This window comes from Eublepharis macularius, chromosome 7 (assembly GCF_028583425.1).
Source record: "Eublepharis macularius isolate TG4126 chromosome 7, MPM_Emac_v1.0, whole genome shotgun sequence".
NCBI lineage: Eukaryota > Metazoa > Chordata > Lepidosauria > Squamata > Eublepharidae > Eublepharis > Eublepharis macularius.
The window spans coordinates 87,970,014-87,991,665 of record NC_072796.1 but is presented as its reverse complement, the minus strand read 5'-3'; the positions used below and the strand labels follow the sequence as shown (position 1 = coordinate 87,991,665).

The 21,652-nt window shown below is 39.7% G+C and overlaps 1 protein-coding gene and 1 long non-coding RNA gene across 4 annotated transcripts in view; one reads left to right on the top strand and one right to left on the bottom strand.

Moving 5' to 3' along the window:
- LOC129333117 (transmembrane protein 68-like) overlaps nucleotides 1–16,226 on the top strand; it is a 38,230-nt gene extending 22,004 nt beyond the window's left edge. For all 3 annotated transcript variants that reach the window (XM_054984539.1, XM_054984537.1, XM_054984538.1), the window contains 4 exons: nucleotides 53–113; nucleotides 2,925–3,064; nucleotides 10,287–10,404; nucleotides 13,615–16,226. In XM_054984539.1, coding sequence (XP_054840514.1) covers nucleotides 53–113; nucleotides 2,925–3,064; nucleotides 10,287–10,391 — 306 coding nt within the window. In that variant the 3' untranslated portion in view covers nucleotides 10,392–10,404; nucleotides 13,615–16,226. The remainder of the gene's footprint in view (nucleotides 1–52; nucleotides 114–2,924; nucleotides 3,065–10,286; nucleotides 10,405–13,614) is intronic.
- LOC129333120 (uncharacterized) overlaps nucleotides 1–21,652 on the bottom strand; it is a 95,678-nt gene that overhangs the window by 67,405 nt on the left and 6,621 nt on the right. The gene's annotated exons all lie outside the window — the stretch shown is intronic.

The window sequence follows — 21,652 nt, the reverse complement described above, 5'->3', positions numbered from 1 at the left end:
CATAGATAAATTTAAGAGAAATTTAACTGTTTTTTAAAATTTATCATTTTAGGCCATAATCCCAATGTTTACAGAAAATATTCGTGATGGGTATAGGACATTTGGAGATATATGTAAGAAGAGTTTCATATATATTTTTTTAACTTCTAAAAAAACCCTGATTTATAATGCAATCTTAAAAAGAGTTATTCCAGTCTAAGCCCATTAAAATCAATGGACTTAGACTTTAGTAACTCTATTTAGGTTTGCACTGTTTGTCTAAATATTTATGTTCTCTCTGTTTTGAAATAAACATTTAGACATTTAGAAACTTCTGTTCTTTTTTGTCCTTGATTCTTTGTTTCCCTAGGATATAGACTGAAGTTTTCTATGTTACATTTGCATTTCAGTTTCACTAGACAAGTAACAACTGCAAAACAGCATATTTCTAAGGCACTGTATTTATTTATTATCTTAAGTTTTATTTCTTTTTCAGATGAATACTGATGATATGCAGTCTCCTATTTCTTAAAATAAAAATTAATAAAACTAAGAAATAATCAAATAATTACATTCATTTTCATTCATAGTAAAATCCACAAATCACAAATCCTAAAACAAAATTCATGAATTGAAAGTAAATAGTTACATTTTAGTAAGAAAATCAAGTATAAAAAAAGAAGGGAAATAAATCAATTTTATCTTAATAAAGGACTAACTGTGTTAATTGTAATCCAATTTAAGAGAATCTAATATATAATTAGTACTGAATACCTGAAAACTAGGAGCGGGACCACAAGTGACGCTTGACACAGGTTGGACACTTGCCAGCTTCCCTCAAGTTTTGATGGGAAATGTAGGCAGCTTGGCGGAATGTTGGACAAGTGACAGTTGAAAAGTCCATTGGACAGCAGTCAGAGAGTCAAGCTGTAAGACCAGGATGCCTACATTTCCCATCAAAACTTGAGGGAAGCTGACTAGTGTCCAACCTGTGTCAGGCGTCACTTGTGGTCCCGCTCTAGGACTATAATCCAATACATACATAAATGGGAATGCATACTATTGTTCATAGTGAGATGCATTTCCAGCTAAACATGCCCAAGATTGGCCTGAAAGGCTGTCTAAGAAGCCCTTTCTTAAATAGGTGGTGTAGGTCAGTGAGAAATTACACAATTTTTTTCCATACAAAAACTTGTGGTTTAGATCAATGTCTGTAGATGTAAGATCAAGAAGACAGCCTTGTTTGTCTGAAGCAGTAAATTGGATGTTATTAGTAGAAAAGATATCTGAAGAAGTGAACTGTGGCTCACGTAAGCTCATATCCTACCACAAATTTTGTTAGTCTTATGAAATGAGATCTAGCCCTCAAGTCAGAGTTGACTTAAAGCAACCCCTGGTGTGGTTTTCATGGCAAGAGACTAACTAACAGAGGTGGTTTGCCATTGCCTGTCATTCTTGCTCTTTTCTACTGCTATAGATGCAAGTATTTCTATCTATGATGATTTTCTTACCTCCTCCTCCCCCCATGGCATACCAAATACACCCCTCTCTTTAATGAACAACATTTGGGACCAAAGCAGGAAGAGGAGGTAGGAAAATTGTGCTCCGTGGGCAGAAATCCTGTCATCTGCAGAAACACTCCTGTACATGAATTGAATGCTAATGCTTCTGCAGCCTGGTTCACAGAATTTTAGTGTGAAGCTCCTTCACATAAGTAGAAGGGAAGGCATACGAATGTTTTAAAAGAAGGGCTGCAATTAATTAGTTCAACTATTGGAAACTAACATTGGTCATCTGAAACAGCACCTTTTTAAATCAGGTGGCAAATTTAAAATTTTAAAATCATGTTTAATTAAGCACTTAAATTACCAATGGAAAACCTAGTCTAAGAATATTTATTTATCTAAAATGTAAATTCTATCTTTCTGCAGCACAGGCATTCCTTGCTATGCAACAAGAAAATTCTTTTTTGGAAATTCCTGGTTTGACACATTTGTACATCATCAAAGAATGTTTGCTTTTAAAAAAGTTATTGGTTTCCTATCCAATCATTAACCAAAATTATCATCATCAAATAAGATAATAATTTTTGTTAATTTAAAATATCTTTAAAAGCATTAGAATTACTATTCTACAAGCACCACTGAAAAGCACTTGGATCTGGCTTCAGGCAAGGCTCCTTACACAGCTGAATTGCATGTATTCAACTAATAAGTTTGAAATTACATTTAGCTTTAGTTTTACCTACAAAAAGTTTTCTCTCATACAACACAAGGTCCTGCAAATCTAAGCAGCCAGGATAGCCATAAGTTCAGTTCAAAATTAGATTACCTAATACCCTTCCTGTATCAGTGAGAAACATGTAACCTATTACAAACCAACCAAAGAAATATTAAATCATCAACTCCATGAATTCTAACTGAGTATTAGATATGATGGTTAATTACTAATCAGTTATGGAGCAGGGGGCAATATGTATTAACAGACTGCAATACAACAAAATTAGAGGAAACACAAAACAATAGGATGGCCAAAATGCTCACATGCATTGCAAAAGCACTCCTTATTCACTTCTGTGTTCACAGCAATAAGATGCTAATATAAGCAGTACAAGAATCAATTTGAGACACATGGAAATGTATATAACCTGTTATGCTCTAGGTTTGCAATTAAAACCAATAGGTTTTAATTAGTTACTGGCTTCCAAACAGTAGCAGCAGCCATCTTGGGTGGGCATCCACAGGATTGGATACTACTCTGAATTGGATATGTTATATGCTGACTATATCTTCCTATTGAGTCATAGAAACAGCTGATCAAAATTTTGATTGTGTCATACATGTTGATAGCTAAAGCTTTTCTAAAATATTTCCTTTGTTATCATCTTGGTATTTTACTTGTCTGTAGCTCTTAAAATATGACTCCAATTCTAATTCTTTACACAGGGCCACTGAGATGGCTATATGAGCGCACTCGATTACCACTTGTTCCTATATATGGATTTTTTCCTGTCAAATTCCGCACATATATAGGAGAGCCCATACCTTATGACCCAAACGTAACTTCTGAGGAACTAGCTAAGAAGGTAAGCTTTTTATGAATTTGGAAGAGTCAGCTATCTTAACATTCTGGGCTCTTCTTGTGGTAGAAGAAAAAAAACCTGCTTTCACAGTTAGTGTTTTCACAATCAGTAGTCCCATTAATTGCCAGTAACATCAGAATGGAAGGAAGGGACTTATTGCTGGTGAACAATAAGTCCCTGGTAGCTCAAACTCCTAGAGAAACCTTGTTGCAAAGCTCCTGCATTTCTGAGAGAAATATGGATCTCTAAATATGTATATTTCCTAGTATGCTGTTTTGGATTTGGGGATTTATTTATTTATTTTTTCAATTTATATACCGCCCATCCCCAGGGGATTGTAATAGTGTATGGACAAGTGTAACATTGAATTATTTATTGATATATTAATTGTATTTATGAAATGTATTTATTGTATGCCAATCACTAGCATTTTATTGTTACAGAGAGATTCATTGTAAAGTGAGTTGCATACTGATTTGGAGGTTGACTTAGAGTGTATTTTCACAAATGAGTATTTTGGACATATGACTTGTACCCATAAAATAGACACACTTTTGTAGTATTTATTTTATTGAAGGTTAAGTGGATTGATTTAGACCTCTTAGTAAGCTTTCATGATAGTTGTTTTTCCTTTGGTAAGCTCTTAATCATGATTAGAGGTGGGCACGATCCAAAAAAAATTATCGATCAAGCTGATCGTGGATCCGCGCCGGCGACGACCCCAAATCACCGATCCACACCGATCATCTTCCGTTTCCGATCTGTGGATCGGATCGGGGAGTGGGAAGGTGGGTGGTGGCAGCGACTGCCGGGCCCAGCGGGCATGGAGAGGCAGTGACGAGCCGCCTCCCCTCAGGGAGGGGACATTCACACGCACACACTTAGAGCAGAGGGGAAAAAAAGTTTTTAACCCAGTGACGAGCTGCTTCCCCTCAGGGAGGGGATGTTCACACACACACACACACACACACACACACACACACACACACAGAGCAGGGGGGGAGTTTTTAACCTGGCGATGAGCCGCCTCCCCTCAGGGAGGGGACGTTCACACACACACACACACACACACACACACACTTAGAGCAGAGGGGGAAAAAGTTTTTAACCCAGTGACGAGCCACCTCCCCTCAGGGAGGGGATGTTCACAGACACACACACACACGCACACACAGTAGGGGGGAGTTTTTAACCTGGCGACGAGCCGCCTCCCCTCAGGGAGGGGACGTTCGCACTCACGTGCGCGCACACACACACACACACACACACACACAGCAAGGGGAGGGGGAAGTTTTTAACCCGTCCCTGCCTCTCCAAATAGAGAGAGAGAGAGACACCCCGTCAACATGTTTCAGCCAGCTTTTAAAAAAAAGCAGGGGCAGAATCCTCCATTCCTCCCCACCCAATTTTAAAAGCAAGCAGCCAGTCTTCCAAAAGCATATTTTAAAGATACACACAGAGCCATGAATGAGGTTTTCCCACAAAATACAGTGTTTTAAAAGCAGGTTAAAAACAGAGAGTGACAGACAGAAAAACAGCCATTCCTCCTACAAAGCCCCATTTTTTAAAAAAGCAAAAACTTTTGGAACATCCCCTTCCCCCTCCCTCCCCTGGGTCTTTTCTCCCAACTGGTGGTGAGTGTGTTGCTGCTCCGTGGTTGGAAGGAAGCCCTGCTGATCAAGGAAAGCTGGGCTTCCATTCAGGTTTCCAGGGCGACAGAAGGAGGGCAAACACATTTCAGGCATTCCCCTGGCTCCGTTGCCCCATGAATAGATTACTGGCGCCTGATGGTCTGCATCCCCGATCAGATCCCGATGGCCCAAATCAAGCCCCGATGAAGCCCCCCCCCCCGAACGCTGGATCGGTCGCCGTGGACGACACTGATCCTCGGGGTCCCAATCGCGCAAATGCCATTATCGTGGGTATTTTTCTATCATAATGCTGATCGTGCCCATCTCTAATCGTGATACTCTGTTTGCATATAATTTTGGTGAATGGCAGTAGTCATCAAAAATTGATGCTGCATCATTTAAGTATAATTTGAACAAAAAAGGCACCAGCAAACATCCCCGACGTTCTCTGTTTTCCAAATTAAATGGATTTGTTAAGTACTCCTTGTACCCACATGGTACTTGGGCAGTCGACCACCACATTTCAAATGGATCATTTTTTTCTTATCAACTTTATTGTCCAACTTTCATATTCATACATAGTAATGTATGAATTACGATGCTATTTAACATTTATATGCGCCCCCTTGCCCAGTTAGCTCACAGTTTTGGGCTGGGTTGTCACCAGTATGCGGATGACACTCAGCTCTATCTGTTGATGGACGGCCAGTCTGATCTTGCTCTGGATTTCTTGGCCAAGGGTCTTGAGGCTGTGATGGTATGGTTACATCAGAGTTGCCTGAAATTGAATCCCCTGAAGATGGAAGTTCTGTTACTGGGTCGTGGGGTGATCGAGCTGGGGACTCGGCTCCCAGCCCTCCACGGGGTACAATTGAAACCTTTGCTGATGGTGAGGAGCCTGGGTGTGACCTTGGATGCCACACTTTCAATGGAAGCCCAGGTTGCGACTGTTGCCAGGTCTGCCTTTTTTCATCTTCGACAGGTCAGGCAACTGGCACCCTGTCTTTCGCCCTGGGACCTGGCCACAGTAATCCATGTAATGGTCACCTCCAGGCTAGACTACTGCAACTCACTCTATGCTGGGCTGCCCTTGGGCCTGACCTGGAAGTTACAGCTGGTCCAGAATGCAACGGCATGCGTTCTTAACACCAATTCGAGCGCACATTCATCCTGTGCTGTGCCAGCTGCACTGGCTCCCAGTGGAGTTCTGGATCCAGTTCTAGGTGTTAACCTTGGTGTTTAAAGCCCTTCACAGACTGGGACCTGCATACCTGAGGGACCGCCTCTTCCATTACATCCCCTGCAGGGTGATGCGGTCTGCAGACAAGCAACTCCTGGTGGTCCCTGGCCTGAAGGGCATCCGTCTGGCCTTAACCAGGGCCAGGGCTTTTTCTGCCCTGGCCCCGGCCTGGTGGAACACTCTCCCGCTGGAGATCTGGGCCCTACAGGACCTGTTACAGTTCCTCAGGGCCTGTAAAATGGAGATGTTCCGCTGGGCCTTTGGCTGAGTGCCAGCGGGTGTCCTCCTTCCATCCAAGACCTCCACTTTTTCTGGGGCTGCCATCGGCCCACTGTTATGCCCATATATGGACTCCCAAATATGTTTAAACAGCCTGTGCCTGGACTATTTTAATAACTTTTTAAAGATTATTTTATCTTGATTATTACTGATTTTATGGTTTTGTGATTTTAATGTATTTTATGAATGTTGTTAGCTGTCCTGAGCCCATTTGTGGGGAGGGTGTGGTATAAATCAATTCAAATAAATAAATAAATAATAATAAATAATAAATAATGGGGTATACTATAGTATGAATTATCTTGATCTTTGTCCCCAGAGACACATTGTTATCCTTAAGGATCTTTCCTAGTTCCTTCATGGTTGCCCTTCCAAGTCTCAATCTCCTAATTTCTTGGTTGCAGCCTACCTTTTGGTTGATGATTAAGTCAAGGAATAGAAAATCTTTTAACAATTTCAATTTTTTTATTGCTAATCTTAAAATTGTGTAATTCTTAGGTAGTCTTGATGTTCAACTGTAATCCATTATTAGAACATTCTCCTTTAACCTTCATCAGTAGTTGTTTCAAGACTTCACTGCTTCCTGTCAGTAATGTGGTGTCATCTGCATATTTCAAATTGTTAATGTTCCTTCTACCACTTTTCAGTCTAGCTTTTTCTAAATTTAATCCAGCATTCCTTATGATATGTTCAGCATATAGGTTGAATACATCCTTGTCTGATACCTTTGCCAATTGGAAACATTCTATTTTCCCATATTCTGTTCCTCATATTCTGTCCTAATAGTAGTCTCTTGTACAGAGTATTGGTTGTGCACCAACACAATCAGATGTCATGGCACGTCCATTTCTTTTAACACCATCCATAGCATTTCATGATCCACACAATTGAAATCTTAACTGTAATCTACAAAACACAGGCCAATTTTCTTCTGAAATTCTATGTTATTCTCCATTAACCATCAAAAATTTGCTATGATCTCTAGTGTTTCTTCCTTTTCTGAATCCACCTTGAACATCTGGCATTTCTCATTCCATATATGGTAAGAGTCTTTGGGCCAAGCGACAAGTGAGGAATGACACTTGAAAGGCAAGTGAACAGACTCACATGTATTCCTCCCTGTTCAGTTGTGCTCCACTTGATCACATGTGATCAAGTGGAGCACAAGTGGAGTGCAAGTGGATAGGGAGGAATACATGTGAGTCTGTTCACTTGCCGTTCAAGTGTCATTCCTCACTTGGAGCTTGGCCCTATGTTGTAGAATTTTGAGCATCACTTTGCTTGAGTGGGAAATTAATGCAATGATCCAAGAGTTACCACAATCTTTGGCAACCCCGTTTTTAGAACTGGAATGTACACTGTTTCCAGTCTGTGAGCCATTGGTTTTTTCCCCATATTTGTTGACATATTCTTAAGATTTTGATGGACTCAGTTTCTTTAGCTTGAAATAGTTCTATTGATAGTCCATCTGCTCCAAGTAATTTGTTTTTCCCAATTGCTTTGAGCTCAGCTTTCACTTCACTTTCCAAAATTACAGGCCCTTTGCCAAAAGATTCTTCATCGAAAGAATCTGTCATCATTTCATTTCTCCTGTATAGTTCTTTAGTATATTATTTCCATCTTTTCCTTATTTGGTCCTGATCAGACACTGTATTTCCAAGTTGATCTTCCAGCATCACTAGTATATGCATATGGCAAATTAGTTGTTAGGCATTAGTCTAGTGCTGGGATATGAAGGAAATCCTCAAATGGGGTGGTCCACCTGTTAGGCAGACCTAGGCTAATGCCTAGGGTGCCAGAGACAGGGATGATATCCAGCTTCACTTACCCACCAATGCAATAGGAGAAAGTGCAGGGGAATGGTGTTGGAACCTAGAAAGAATGCCCCTGGGAAATTTATTTACCTCTGAAATTTTGGAGATTCCTCAAGAGTCACCTAGAAGTGGTGTCCCTTTTGGGTTATTTTCTCCTTTTTCATCAGTGGATATTGAGCCCTGAACCACCTGGCTGATGGCTTGGGGTACTCATGGGTGGACAGGGCACTCTGACTGGCCTGCCTAGGGCAATGAAAGTTCTCTGGCTGGCCTGTCCCCAAATGGCTGTGTTTTCTGTCTGCTTGTATCTAAGCAACAACTAATAAAACTCAAATATGGGGCTAAGACAATGACCATCAAGAGTACTTACGTAAAAGTCTGAAATGTGAGACCCAATTACAACCACATAGTTCCTTTCCTTCCTGCAGCCTTAGCTGGCCTTAACAGAACTTAACTGCAAGGATTCTTATGAAGAAGAACTAACATGAGCAAGAGCCTGTATTTCACATTCTGGCAGGGGACTACTGAAATTTTCATTTCTGAGGTTGACTCTGGTGGATCCTGTACAAAAAAGGCACACAGTGGCAGGATATAGCGGGGCCATAACTGGTCCACAGTTTTCGTCTACTCTGTCTCCTTCTAAACAAGAGTAGCTATAAAGGATCACATGTTTCAGCTTCTTCTTTTAAGGACATCCTTTCAGGTTCAGTCTTTAGACCACACCTTATCCTAACAACTAGCTTGCAGTTTCTGGCAGATACCCAACTGGCTGAATAAAATAATTCAAAACTAAATCAGTTAAAGGAACATTAAATAAGTCACATTATAATTTTTCAAAGGCACATAGTACAGTTCTAGTAACTGGAACTTTCTCTACATAATAATGTATTGTGTAGCTTTGCATTGCTAAAAGAAGCCAATCCATATCAGTGGTAGAAGTGGAAGAACATTTATCTGATTGGCAAGGATTTCTGTAAGAACATCTAATTGGCCCCTGCTACTTCAAAGCTTTGAAACTGCAATTCTGTAGGCTTTTGTAGTGCCGACATAGATACAAATGGGTGTGATGGGGCAAAGCCCTCTTTAGCATATTTCCATAGTGTTCTAATAGTTCTTTGACAAAAATAGTCAAAGAGCATACACTAGAGATGGACACAGACTGGAAAACGAACCAAAATTTCACACAGACCAGGCTGGTTCAGAGTTCGCAAGCCGGCGGGTCGTGGGATGCCCGTTTTCCACAGACCCCACAACTTTTTGGCCCGTCCGCTGGAGCAAAGGGAGGAGGGTTTAAATTAAAGTTAAAGGGTTTAAATCCCCCCCCCCACTCCAGCTGACTGGTGGGCACAGATCCATGAACCGGTTTGTGAACCGGCACAAGTCCATGAAAAGTTCATTGTTTGTGGTCCGTGAAACGTGATGGACCATGGCCCAACAGCCCATGGGTTTTTCCTGGTCTGTGCCCCCCTCTAGCATACACAACTATCTTTTACAAGTCAAGATACTGAAGAACTCTTTTCAAGGAGCACCCAAAAATGGTTCCACCTCTCTTGATGGGTACTGGGCAACTTAGGGCCAAATCATATGAGGCACAGAGCTTCCAGCATTTTTTCTTTTTATTCAAATAGCAGGCATCTGGGCAGCTGATTCCAATCATAATTGCAGTGCAATGGAAGGGCAAATGAAGCCTTTTCCCCTGCACTGGGTTCATGAACTGAAACAGCTCCATGAAGCCATTATTTGTTCAATTTTTACACAGTTCTGTTACTAATATGTGCACCTGGATATTTCCCCCAACAAGGCAAATTTGTATGGTCATTTGAGGTTGAGGGAAACAATGATGGAAGAGAATTAAGTTTCACTATCCCTTTGTACTGTGGTCCTAAACGGAATCAGGCCTCTGTGCAACAAATATTTGCAAAAAAGTGAAAATGCTCTAAATTTTTTTTACAGGGCTCCTACTATCTTATCTGGCCCTCCAACCACAATTTAAAAAGGCAGTCAAAATTTGCTAAGCACTAGAATCGAGACCCTAGTTCAAATACTCTCATTCATACAGCTCAATGAGTAATTCATGGTCAGTTACTCCCCATCAGTCTAATTTATCAATTGTTCAGGTTGTTAGAGAGTTAAATGAGTGACAGCATAAATGCTACTCTGAATTCTTTGGAAGAATATTGGGCCAAATGATAATAATGAAGTGTTTCATTCTATTAAAAGTGGTTTAACATATTTTCATTTCTTCATGTCTCCCTTTACAGACAAAAATTGCAATAGAAGCCCTGATACGCAGACACCAAAAAAGCCCTGGAAACTTATTAAGAGCTATTTTGGATCGATTTGATATGCAACAGAAACCAGATTAAGTTAAAAATTCAGGTAATAATTGAGCAGGAATTAAATTTCATTAAAATGTTTTTAAAATATTTAAGTTAATAAAACTTGGTAATAGGATTGGAGATATGGGGAACAGACAAGGTGCAATATTGAGAATTCTTTGAATAGCATTCCAAGCATTGTTCTTTAAACAGCTGGTGAGCATGGGCCCATTTGTATCAGAAACATGGTGTGAGGAAAAGAAAGTTTAAGACCCCACTCAATCTAAATTTGATCAGCATGTTACTATTCAAAAAGAATTACATATGAACATAGAAGAATTCTGAATCAAGCAATAATGATACAAAAGATCAACTATGCCATCAAAAAACTAAAAATTGGCAAAGCACCTGGTCCGGACAGACTGCTGGCAATATATTATAAATACTTTGAAGATATAAATGTTACAGAGAGCAATGAATGAAATACAAGACAGAAAACATATATCACCAATGTGGCAAGAAGCGAGTATAACTTTAATACATAAAGAAATGATCTGTTATTACTGTCATCATATATACCAATTTCATTATTGAATGTGGACTATAAATTTTTTACAACAGTAATGGCAGAGAGATTATGAAAATGTATTCTAGATATAATTCATGAAGATCAAACAAGATTCCAAAGAGATATATGAGAGATAATATCAGATCTGCTTAATGCAATTGAGTAGTCAAGAAGGAGAAAAGGGGGCATTTAAGTTTTTGAATGCAGAGAAAGCTTTTGATGAAAGTATTACAAAATATTAACTGTGGGATCGATTTTTTAAAATTAGATGCAAAGTATTTATATTGATGAGCAATTCAGAATTTTAGTAAACTATTCCCTAATGGAGAAAATTGAAATATCAAAAGGAACTTGACAGAGGTGTTCAATATCACCACTATTGTTAATTATAGCATTGGAAATATTGGTTGTGAAAATTAGGCAAGACACTAGAATTGTAGGAATAAAAGAAGGTAAAAAATACACAATGAAACGTTATGCTGATGATGTTGTTATAGCAGTGACAAAATCAAGTATCTCTCTGAAATACATAATGGAACAAATATTTAGATTTGGATTGTATTCTGGATATAAACTGAACAAAAAAGATCACTAAGATAGTGTTACCAGAAGCAACCAGAACTGAACAAGAAAGATAGAAAAAAAAATAAGAGATTATGCAGTCACCAGAAAACCATTCAAACATTTGGGAATAAATGAAATGGGACAAAATGATAACTTATATAAAGATTACTAAAAATTTTGGACAAGCATTACCAAAGGTCTGCAAAAATGGGAAAAACTGAATATTTCGTGGATGCATAGAATCTCTGCTGTTAAAATGAATATATTGCCAAAACTGAACTTTCAAATGTTGTCAATTCATATACATGAGAAGATCTTTTAAAAAATGGCAGAAAGGGATAAATGATTTTGTATGGAATGGCAAGAAACCAAGAATAAGATTTAAAATATTAAAAGATGAAAAAAGGAGGAGGGTTGGTGGTAACAAATATTAAACTGTATCGTTAAGCAGCTGCACTAGTTTGGATATCCAATTGGATTATAAATCCAAGCAGAAGAAATATAAAACAGGAGAAAATTGATACCAAAGAAGGAATTTATAATTATTTACGGATCAAGAAATCATTAAAAACTGTACAAAAACAAGACAGCACTCATATTTTGAGGGATGGACTACTAAAAATAAAGTTTCAATGCAGAAATACATTAAGTTTGCTATTGCCATCCCCAACTGATGCCTACTAGAGATGGGCATGAAATGGGAAAAAACAAACCCTGAGTTTCATGGTTCGTTACATTCCACGAACCATGAATTTTCATGAAATTGTCCCGTTTTGCAAAATGATTCATTAGGTTTGTGATTCATCAGATCATGGGGCCCTACAATGGCCTTCTTCATACCCAGATACCAAACTCGCAGGGAGACTTCAGTAGGCTCTCCTCCAGCCACCCTTTGGTGAAGTTTGCCATACGTTGACTGGGAATCCACCTCCCTTCTGTCCCCTTGGGTGCCACGGGCTCAGGGGGTGGGGGTGGCCCACAGCATCCTCCCTTGTGCCCTAATGGGCACCCATCCATTTCTTCAGATCAGTTCTCTCAGTGGACGCCCCCTCCTCGCGGGCCTGGAACTCTCACTCCAAATCCCAGCAACAGCTCCTCCTTCTCTCTCTGTCTACTGGAACTGAAAGCAGGAGGGACAGAGCAGTGCCTTTTATAAGAAACGCTCACATAGAGCAGAACAGGAGCACTCTGGTTGGCAGACAGATGTGCCTAACAGGGTCTGGAGGGATGAGATGGGTGTTCCCATGCCTACAGAAGGCCCATCTCCCCTCTGCTCATTGCTCTCATAGAACAGAATGGGAGCTCTCAGATTGGCAGGGAGAGCTGCCTATCAAGGTTATGTAGGCTAAGATTGGGGTTTCCACAGCAACAAAAGGTCTGCAGTCATTCCAGGCTTATGTTGCCTAGGGAATCAATGGATCAGTGCCATCCTGTCTGGCATCATGAAGCATTCACAAATCAAATGAATCGGCCCAAAAAAGTCATGGATTTCATGATGCAGCCCCACAAAAAACATTTTTGCAATACACAAATCAGCTTGATTCATCACAAAATGTGATTCGTATTTTGATTCGTGCCCGTGTCTAATGCCTACTATATTATTATAAGAAATAAAGCTGATTATATAAATTATGAATATATGATGGATATATAAAGAAAAATAGAAATATGGCAAGACATTCAAACTCAAGGAAAAAACATTTCATGGTTGATGTATTATCGGATGGTGTCTAAGTTTAAAGATCAATTAAGGGAGAAAACAGTGTTTGAACAACTAATCACTGGGGATTCAAAACACCTATTAGGAAAAGTATACAAAATCTTATTGCAAAATGCTACAGAATCTGAACAAGTAAAAAATTGTATGGTAAAATGGATGCAAAATTATAGAGAAAATGTATGTATGAGCCAGTGGGAAAATTTATAGACTAAAGAAATTTTATAGAAAGAATATACAGAATATTATTTTATATTTATTTATGTATTTGTTTATGTCATTTATAGAATATTATATTATATATTCTATATATATTATATATATAGAATATAGAATATTATAGAAAGAATATACATAGAAAGAATATACAGAATATACAGAATGTCAAATATTAAGGGAGAATTGGTATAAATGTTTTTCAGATGGTATATTACTCCTAAAGACATTGCAAAGCTAATAAGGATTATAGTAGAAAATGCTGGAAATGTCAAAATATGGGAGCAACATACTATCACATGTGGTGGACATGCAAGAAAGCAAGGAAATGTTGGACAGAAATACATGAAGAAATGCAAAAGATGCTAAAGTTTCGCTTTGTGATGAACTCTAAAATTGTTATTAAATATCTTACCAAGTAATATTATAAAAATACATAATAAATTATATAAATTTATGGTGACACTAGCAAGAGCAGTATAAGCAGCAAAATGGAAGGCAGAATGTTCTCCAGATTTGACAGAATGATGAATAAACTATATGAATATGCATCAATGGTAAAATTAACATCTTACATACATAATAGGCCAATTCTAGAATTTCAGGAAAAATAGAAAGCTTTTTATGAGCATGTAGCTGAAAAGTTAGAAAAACTAAAAACAACTATCAGTAAAATGGATGTGTTATCAAATTTGTAATTTAAAGTTGAATATAAAATGTTGAATATAAATGTATTTTAATATAAGTAAGGGGATGGTGGGGAGAAATACTTTGTGGTTTTTATATTGTTATATATAGTTCTCTTATTTATACACATATGTTATATAATCCTTATATCTTTCTGTATCCCCTTTTATTATTATTTTGTTATTATTTTCTCTTGAAACAAAATATATCCATTAAAAAAGAAAAAATAGTGAGAGCTCTATTTTCACAACTCCAAACATCATGAATAGTTTGACTTGTAGTCAAAACTTTATTTATAGGCTTGCCTGTGTTAATCCAAATTGTTTATCTAAACGTTTGCTTCACTCAAGGTTGCTTCATCTCTATATTAAAACAATTTAGCAAACAGCATAAGCATTTCAGAACACCAGTGAAAGGTAATGATATTATTACGAAACAACTTCATATAATCTGTACCAGATATACTTCCTGATTAAGCATTTATTCTTTTAACATATTACAATTTTTCCTTCAGCACTTATACTGTGTTGACATCTGCTGGCTTACAAGAATATGACAGTCATGAAACAGTGGAACCAGTTTATTGTCCTTCAAATATATTTCAGCTTGTATCTTGGCTAACATTTCTACAGGGGGAAGGAGTAATTTTTGCCAATTCTGCCCCCCCTACACACATCAGCCCTCCAATTCCTCCCCCCCCAAGCTAAATCTTAGGGGTCCCCATCCCTCAGAATCAGTATGGGGTGTGTGCTACAGTGAGAGGAGGAGGTGGGGAAATTACACCTCTGCCTCTTATACAGGTGTGATCTTGGAAGGTTATGGTTTGACCTTACTTTATAATGTGGTATCTAATTTTAGTTTTCATCCTTGCTGTACCAAATACTTATTGTTGAAGGACTTCCTGTTAGAAACACAGACCATTTTTAGCCTTTTCTCTAAAATGTGGACTTCGCTTAATTCTACAAGTAACTTCAGGTATCAAGAATTTTATTTTGCCAAGATTGTAAGGTGCTCCAGTTTTATGTTAAGAAGTCTCTATCTAAAAAGGTATTAGCAGATAAAAATTAAGAGGGGGGTGTACAGGTGAATGGATATGCAGGTGCAGTGGGACAGATTGTCCTGTAATAAAGGAGGAAGAGCAGAGCAAAGCTGGAGACAGAGATAGCATGAGGCATCCATGCAAAACAATCATGAAAGACCTTGTATTTATTACTTAAATTAAAAGAAAACCCAAATATGAAGGACAAGCCAGGAACTAGGTTGCCAGATTTCATAAAAAAATAAATCATCCCCTGGAGTTCCACACGCACACTCCTAGGCATAACATGATGATGTCATTCTGGAGTGATATCATTGCTGGCCACTCCTCTGGTGCTTAGGAGGCCAGGTGGATGTAGTGGAATCACAGAAGAATATTGTATAGTGAGGAGTTTTAGTCGTGCCACAATCCATCCATCTTATCTAAAGAGCCATTTTTGGCCAATATTCTATTACATATGAATCTGCCTTGCTAGTTAGGCTATTTTCTGCTGATGCAAGCTTTGATCTTGTGCTGGTATTTTCCCCCATCCCAGGCACAATGCTCAGAGGGGTGTAAATCATGCACCTGGTACAGGGGTGCAGGATTAAGAAGGGAGGCTCAGACGATCAGTTCTTGTGTGAGCGCCAGGCGCCTGGCCTTATCAGTTAGCCTTGAACCATGAAGACAGCTTGACACTGAAAGCATTCCTTGACCTTGGAGCTCCCTTCTCCTTTGATCAATCACCTTCCCTTTAATCATTCCTCTTCTGGGGAGGGTGATGTTGCAGGAGGGCAGGACATATAGGATGCTTTAACTATATAAATCTGAGACAGAGCTATCTTAGTGGGGATTCAGTACAGATGAGAGTGCCAGTGACATGCTGTACAATCTTGGCCAAAGTGTCTGCCCATTGCTGCCTAAGGGTCCCCCGGTGACTGAAGGGGCATTGTGAATCATCAAGTTGTATCTTTCCTCAGCTTTATGTTATGCTATATATGCTATGTATGTTATGGTATATGCTGTATGTTTCCCCCTGTTATTATATCTTCACATGTACGCTCTGTTTTGATTATTGTACTTGCTTTATGTAATAAAATTATTTTCCTTCAACACTAGTGTGCTCATTGCTATCAAATCCAAAGAACCTTTTTCCCCTTGGCAAGACAGTGGGCAAGTGGGCCTGCGACTTCGCGGGTGTACAGGAGGAGGCTGGACCAGCTGGTTGCTCGTCTGGCACTTAGGTGGGTGAGTGGGCCTGCCGGTTCCAGATGTGCAGGAGGAGGCTGGGCACTAGAAAAAGGGGGAAAGGGAGGAGGCTACACAGAAAGACCTGCTGAAGCTGCCGCCAGCTCATGGATGCCAGCAGCTAGCCACCCCTCTTCCCCCATGCACAAAAATACTGGACATTTCCCCTAGACAATCTGGCAAATGACATATTATGGACTTTTCCTTCCCTTCCTCTCTTGAAAGTTACTAACAAAAATCGAAGGCTAGCAAAGCATCTGGAGTCAACTTTATTCCTCCTGAATTCCTAAAATGCAACATCAATTGGTAGGCCTGCCTGCTGGCATCCCTTCTTACTTACATTTACCAAACCGGTCATATCCCTAAGGATTGGGGACTGGCAATTATAGTTTCCCTTTTCAAAAAAGGGAGTAGGGATGACCCAGCGAACTATAGGCCAATCAATCTGCTTAGTGTCATCAGCAAATTATATGCATCCCACCTCCTTGATAATTCAAAATTTGGCTTGAATGGGAAAATCTGATTGCTGACGAACAGGTGGGATTCAGAGAAGGTAGATGTACTACAGATCACTGCATGATCCTCCAACACTTTACAGAGAAATACTCATCGAGAGCAGTGTCTTTATATGTCGCCTATATTGACCGAAAAGCGACATTTGACTATTTCCAGAGTTGAGCTCTGGAGTAAGTTGGAGGCCACTAATATCAATCACAGGCTGCTCTTACTGATCCGTGCCCTACATGAAAATACCTCCTTAAAGGTCAGGTACAGTAAGCTCGGGCATCTTTCAAATGCTGTTCCCACTTTGAGAGGTGTGAAATAGGGCTGCCTTTTAGCACCGGCTCTCTTCAACTTCTGTATAAATGACTTGGTCAAATCCCTAAGTAACAAGGCTGTTCATCCGCTGAAATTACAGCGATGCCAGATCTCTATTTTATTATATGCAGATGATGCTGCCATTTTGTCAAGAACCCTAGTTGGCCTCAGAAGAGCCCTAAAGGCTCTAGTACAGCACTGCAAGGAAGATTCTCTTACCATACATTATCAAAAAAACAAAAATAATGAACTTTGGTAAGAAACAGAAGTCTAGAACCTGGACCATCGATGGCCACTTGATTGAACAGGTACAGACCTTCAAATATCTTGGTGCAGTATTTCATGCCTCTGGTTCAAAAAAAGTACGTATTGTCCACACAGCAGATATGGGGCAAAGGTCAGCTCACAATATACTAAGATTTCTCCAAACAAAGGGTAGACATTACATCCCTGCTGCCCTAAAACTCTTTAAAGCCAAAACTTTGGCCCAACTCCTATAGAGGCAACATCATCTTCTTTTGCCCCCCTTGAGCATGTCCAATTAAAGTTCCTAAGAGCGGCACTGCAAGTCCCCAATTGCGTACCAAATGTGTTGCTACATCTGGAGACCGGCACTGTCAGAGTAGAAGCTCAGGTGTGCCTTGCCTCTCTAAATTACTGGCTTAAGATCAGCTATTTCGGGCAAGGCTTGACCCCACTGCTCCTCCTGGATGAACACCAATTTGTATGGCTTAAGACAGTCCTTTGCAAACTTGTTAGCCTAGGTTTTTCACCTTCCATGATTCCATGATTTTAACCAATTTTGAATATTTGAAAAAACAACAATGGTTCTGATCCCGATTTGTAACCTGAACAGAGGGATCATCAAGTCATGATTCAGAATCCAACTGACTTCCATCTCCAACTATCCTTTCATCAATTCCTAGGAAGGCATTGGAGCCGCTGAACCAATGCTTGAGGTCAGCAAAGAGGACTAATGAAGACTCTTGGACTGAACATGGGAACAGGCGTACAAGCTTGTGTTGGACTGGATGTATCACTTCACACTATATTTTATAACTAGCAACAGAGCCTGTTTTAAAGAAAAGGGGCTCTAGAAAATGGTGCTGGGATGGTGTGTCAGGCTCAGGAATGCTCCTGAGCTCCACAGCAGGCAGATTTCGGCCCCAAACAGGCCAAAATTTGCCCACTGCAGAGTGCAGGAGCACTCTATGGCTCATCATGCTGCTCCAGCAGTGCTCCTGCACTCTTCAGTGGCTTGATTGAGACAGAATTGGGCCCATTTGGACCTGAAGGGATGGCCTGCCTCACCTTGGCTTCCCGACGCAAAGGCCTGCAGAGAGATGGGCACGCTTCGCCTGGCCTTCTCACCATGGTGGTGGCTTGCAGAGGGACAGGCCCACCTTGCCTGGTCTTCCCCTCACTGGGCCAGGGCTTTGCGGGCCTCCAGAAGCCCTGAACCACACCAGGCATTTCTGCAGCTATGCTGGGCCTTTCTGTGCTCTGGCGGGCCCAAGGAGGCAGCAAGAAGGCAATCCATTTTGCCCCCAACTCACTTCTTATCCCCACATACTGTGCCTGTGCAGGGATATGAATGAATGAATTTATTTGTGGTCAGAGACCATAACAATGACAATACATCCTTATCAGTCAATAAAATAATGTGAGTTGTTGATAAAAAGTGAGTTGTTAGCAACACAGTTTGCCTGTTATGTCTTAGGATACTGTGTAATCCACCTTGGAGCTCAGTGAGAAAAGTGTAATAATAATAATAATAATATTTGAAATGTGGCCTTTCACTCTTTCAGCTAAGAGTAAATGAGTGATAAACCTGACCTCTGGTTTGGTTTGAATAAATCTGTAACTCAGGGCCAAACTACAAGTGACGAATGACACTTGAACGGCAAGTGTATTCCTCCCTGTTCACTTGCCCTCCACTTGCTCTCCACTCAATCCACTTGCCGTTCAAGTGTCATTCGTCACTTGTAGCTTGGCCCTCAGTCTGGTCAAGATTTTTCATTAGTATCTCAAACTAGAGACAGGTCTTCTTTTGTTGGTTTGGTTCCTAGTTACCTCCCACCTCCAAGGTCCTTGAACTGAAGAACACACCACATGCAGCAAACGCTGCATGTGGCCTTGTTATCACAGCAATTACATTGGCTCCCAAGCACAATTCTAGGTATTGGTTTTGACCTTAAAACAGGGGTGGCCAAACTTGCTTAATGTCAGATGTTTGAGAGCCACAAGACATGATGCATTGAAGTGACTTCAGATGAAGAGGTGGGTTTGGGGGGAGTGTCCTGAAAGTGACATCACTGGAAGGGGTGAAGTTTTGGCGCAATATGCTGGAAGTGACATCATCAGAAAGAGTGGAGCTTGGGAAAAGCCATCACCTAACCATTGACTTGGAAGTGATATCACAAAAATGATGTCATATCTTTGCTAGGCTTCACTCCCAAAGTCCCCAGGTATTTTCTGAGTCAGACCTGGCAACCCCAACACTGAATCCTGCCAAAAGTAGAACACAAATACAAACTGATTGAGCGAAAAATTACTCATGCTACATTAAAACTACTCCCTGCAAAACCAAACCTGTGTTATTTCAGCCAGTAGATGGGGCTATTCCCTTAGAAGCTCATTGATTCCTAAATCTTGAGCAGCAGAAAATTTATATTCCTTATTTTTCAGATGCAAGGGCTAAAAAGACTGAGACATATTTTGCAATTGCTAATCACTAAGCAAAATAGCCAAGGTTTCTGGCGTAAAAAAGGGATGGTTGGTTAATTAAAGGCTTAATATAGTAATACCTTATATTTTCAAAGAACCTACATTCAAGCAGGGCATGAGAGGATGTATCAATCCTATTAACGCCACAAGGGCAAATTCTGTTGGAATAGGGCCTATTAAAAAAATATCTTATGTAAAACCATTGTTGGTATAATATTTAATCTTGCAAACAAGAATGTCCTGCAGTATTGTGGAATGGTAAGATAGTACATAGAGCCCCGTGACGCAGAATGGTAAGCTGCAGTACTGCAGCCCAAGCTCTGCTCACAACCTGAGTTTGATCCTGGCGGAAGCTGGCTTCAAGTAGCCGGCTCAAGGTTGACTCAGCCTTCCATCCTTCTGAGGTCCGTAAAATGAGTACCCAGTTTCCTGGGGGTAAAGTGTATATGACTGGGGAAGGCAATGGCAAACCACCGGGTAACAAAAGTCTGCCAAGAAAATGTCGTGATGTGACGTCTCCCCATGGGTCAGTAATGACTCGGTGCTAGCACAGAGGACTACCTTTACCTTTTACCTAAGATAGTACATATAGGTAGGTATTGATTTTGAGAAAGAAGACCAAAAGATAGGGGGGAACAAACTCTGTGGGCTCTCAAAATCAAACTGCTATAATTGATTTCTAGGATATGGTTTTGAATCAGAGAAAATGATTTGGATTTGCACTTTTCAAAAATACCAACATTGCAATTATTGTCAGTTTCTCATCCAGGGATTTCATCCAAGTCAATTTATGAGTATCCCAACATATAGCATATAACAAACCATCTTCAGCATACAGCAATTTTAATCTCAGTTTAAAGGCATATAGCCATGCTCTTGCTTCCAAGTATAGCAGTCCAAATTCTGCCCACAATATGTTAGACACATAACAGAGGATATTAAAAATTTTCCTAAGAAATTGTGCTAAGGGTTGGTCGATATTATTTGAAATATCTAATCCTGTTTATCAAACTATGGTGTTCCTATGGTATTAGAGTCGCACTCTCCAGATTTATACTAGCGTATTTTCTTTTCAGTGTTGACATTTTATATTCAGGGAGAAAGTGAAAAGATTTTTCCCCCATAAAATGTTTTTGATTATCAAGTTCCTGTGTGATTCTATTATCTTGGCATGATACAACATGAGGCAGCTGCTATGGAGATTTAGTTCCCACTGAAATTAAAAACAATTAATCACAGTTTTCAATCATTCTTCTATGAAAAAATTTCTGGAAACATCAATGTAACTTTTTTGTTATAGACATAGAGCATGCAATTTATACATCATTTTCCAGAAATAGCTCAAAGTGATTTATTTTTTAAAAAACTAATTAAAGCCATTTGGTATTAAATACAATTATAGAAAGAATAGCTATTAAATATCAGTTCAGCAAAATGCCAGGGGGAGGGGGGGGGAATAAGATTTTGCAGTACTGCCTGACCCGTAAAGAAAGGTATTAACCTTAGTATTAACTAACTTCTTCAGGGAGCAGGATTTCAGAGCCATCACTATAGAATACCCATTTCATGCCATAACTGTGCCTGGTATAGTTTAGAGAGAAAATGTAAAACAATGCCTGCTGGCCAGATCTCAGCTGACAAGGAGGCCCAAATACACAGAGACAATCCTTGAGGTAGGAATGTCCCAGGTCAGAAAGGACTTCAAAGATTAAAACAAGTATCTTAAATTGGGCCTAGGAACCAAA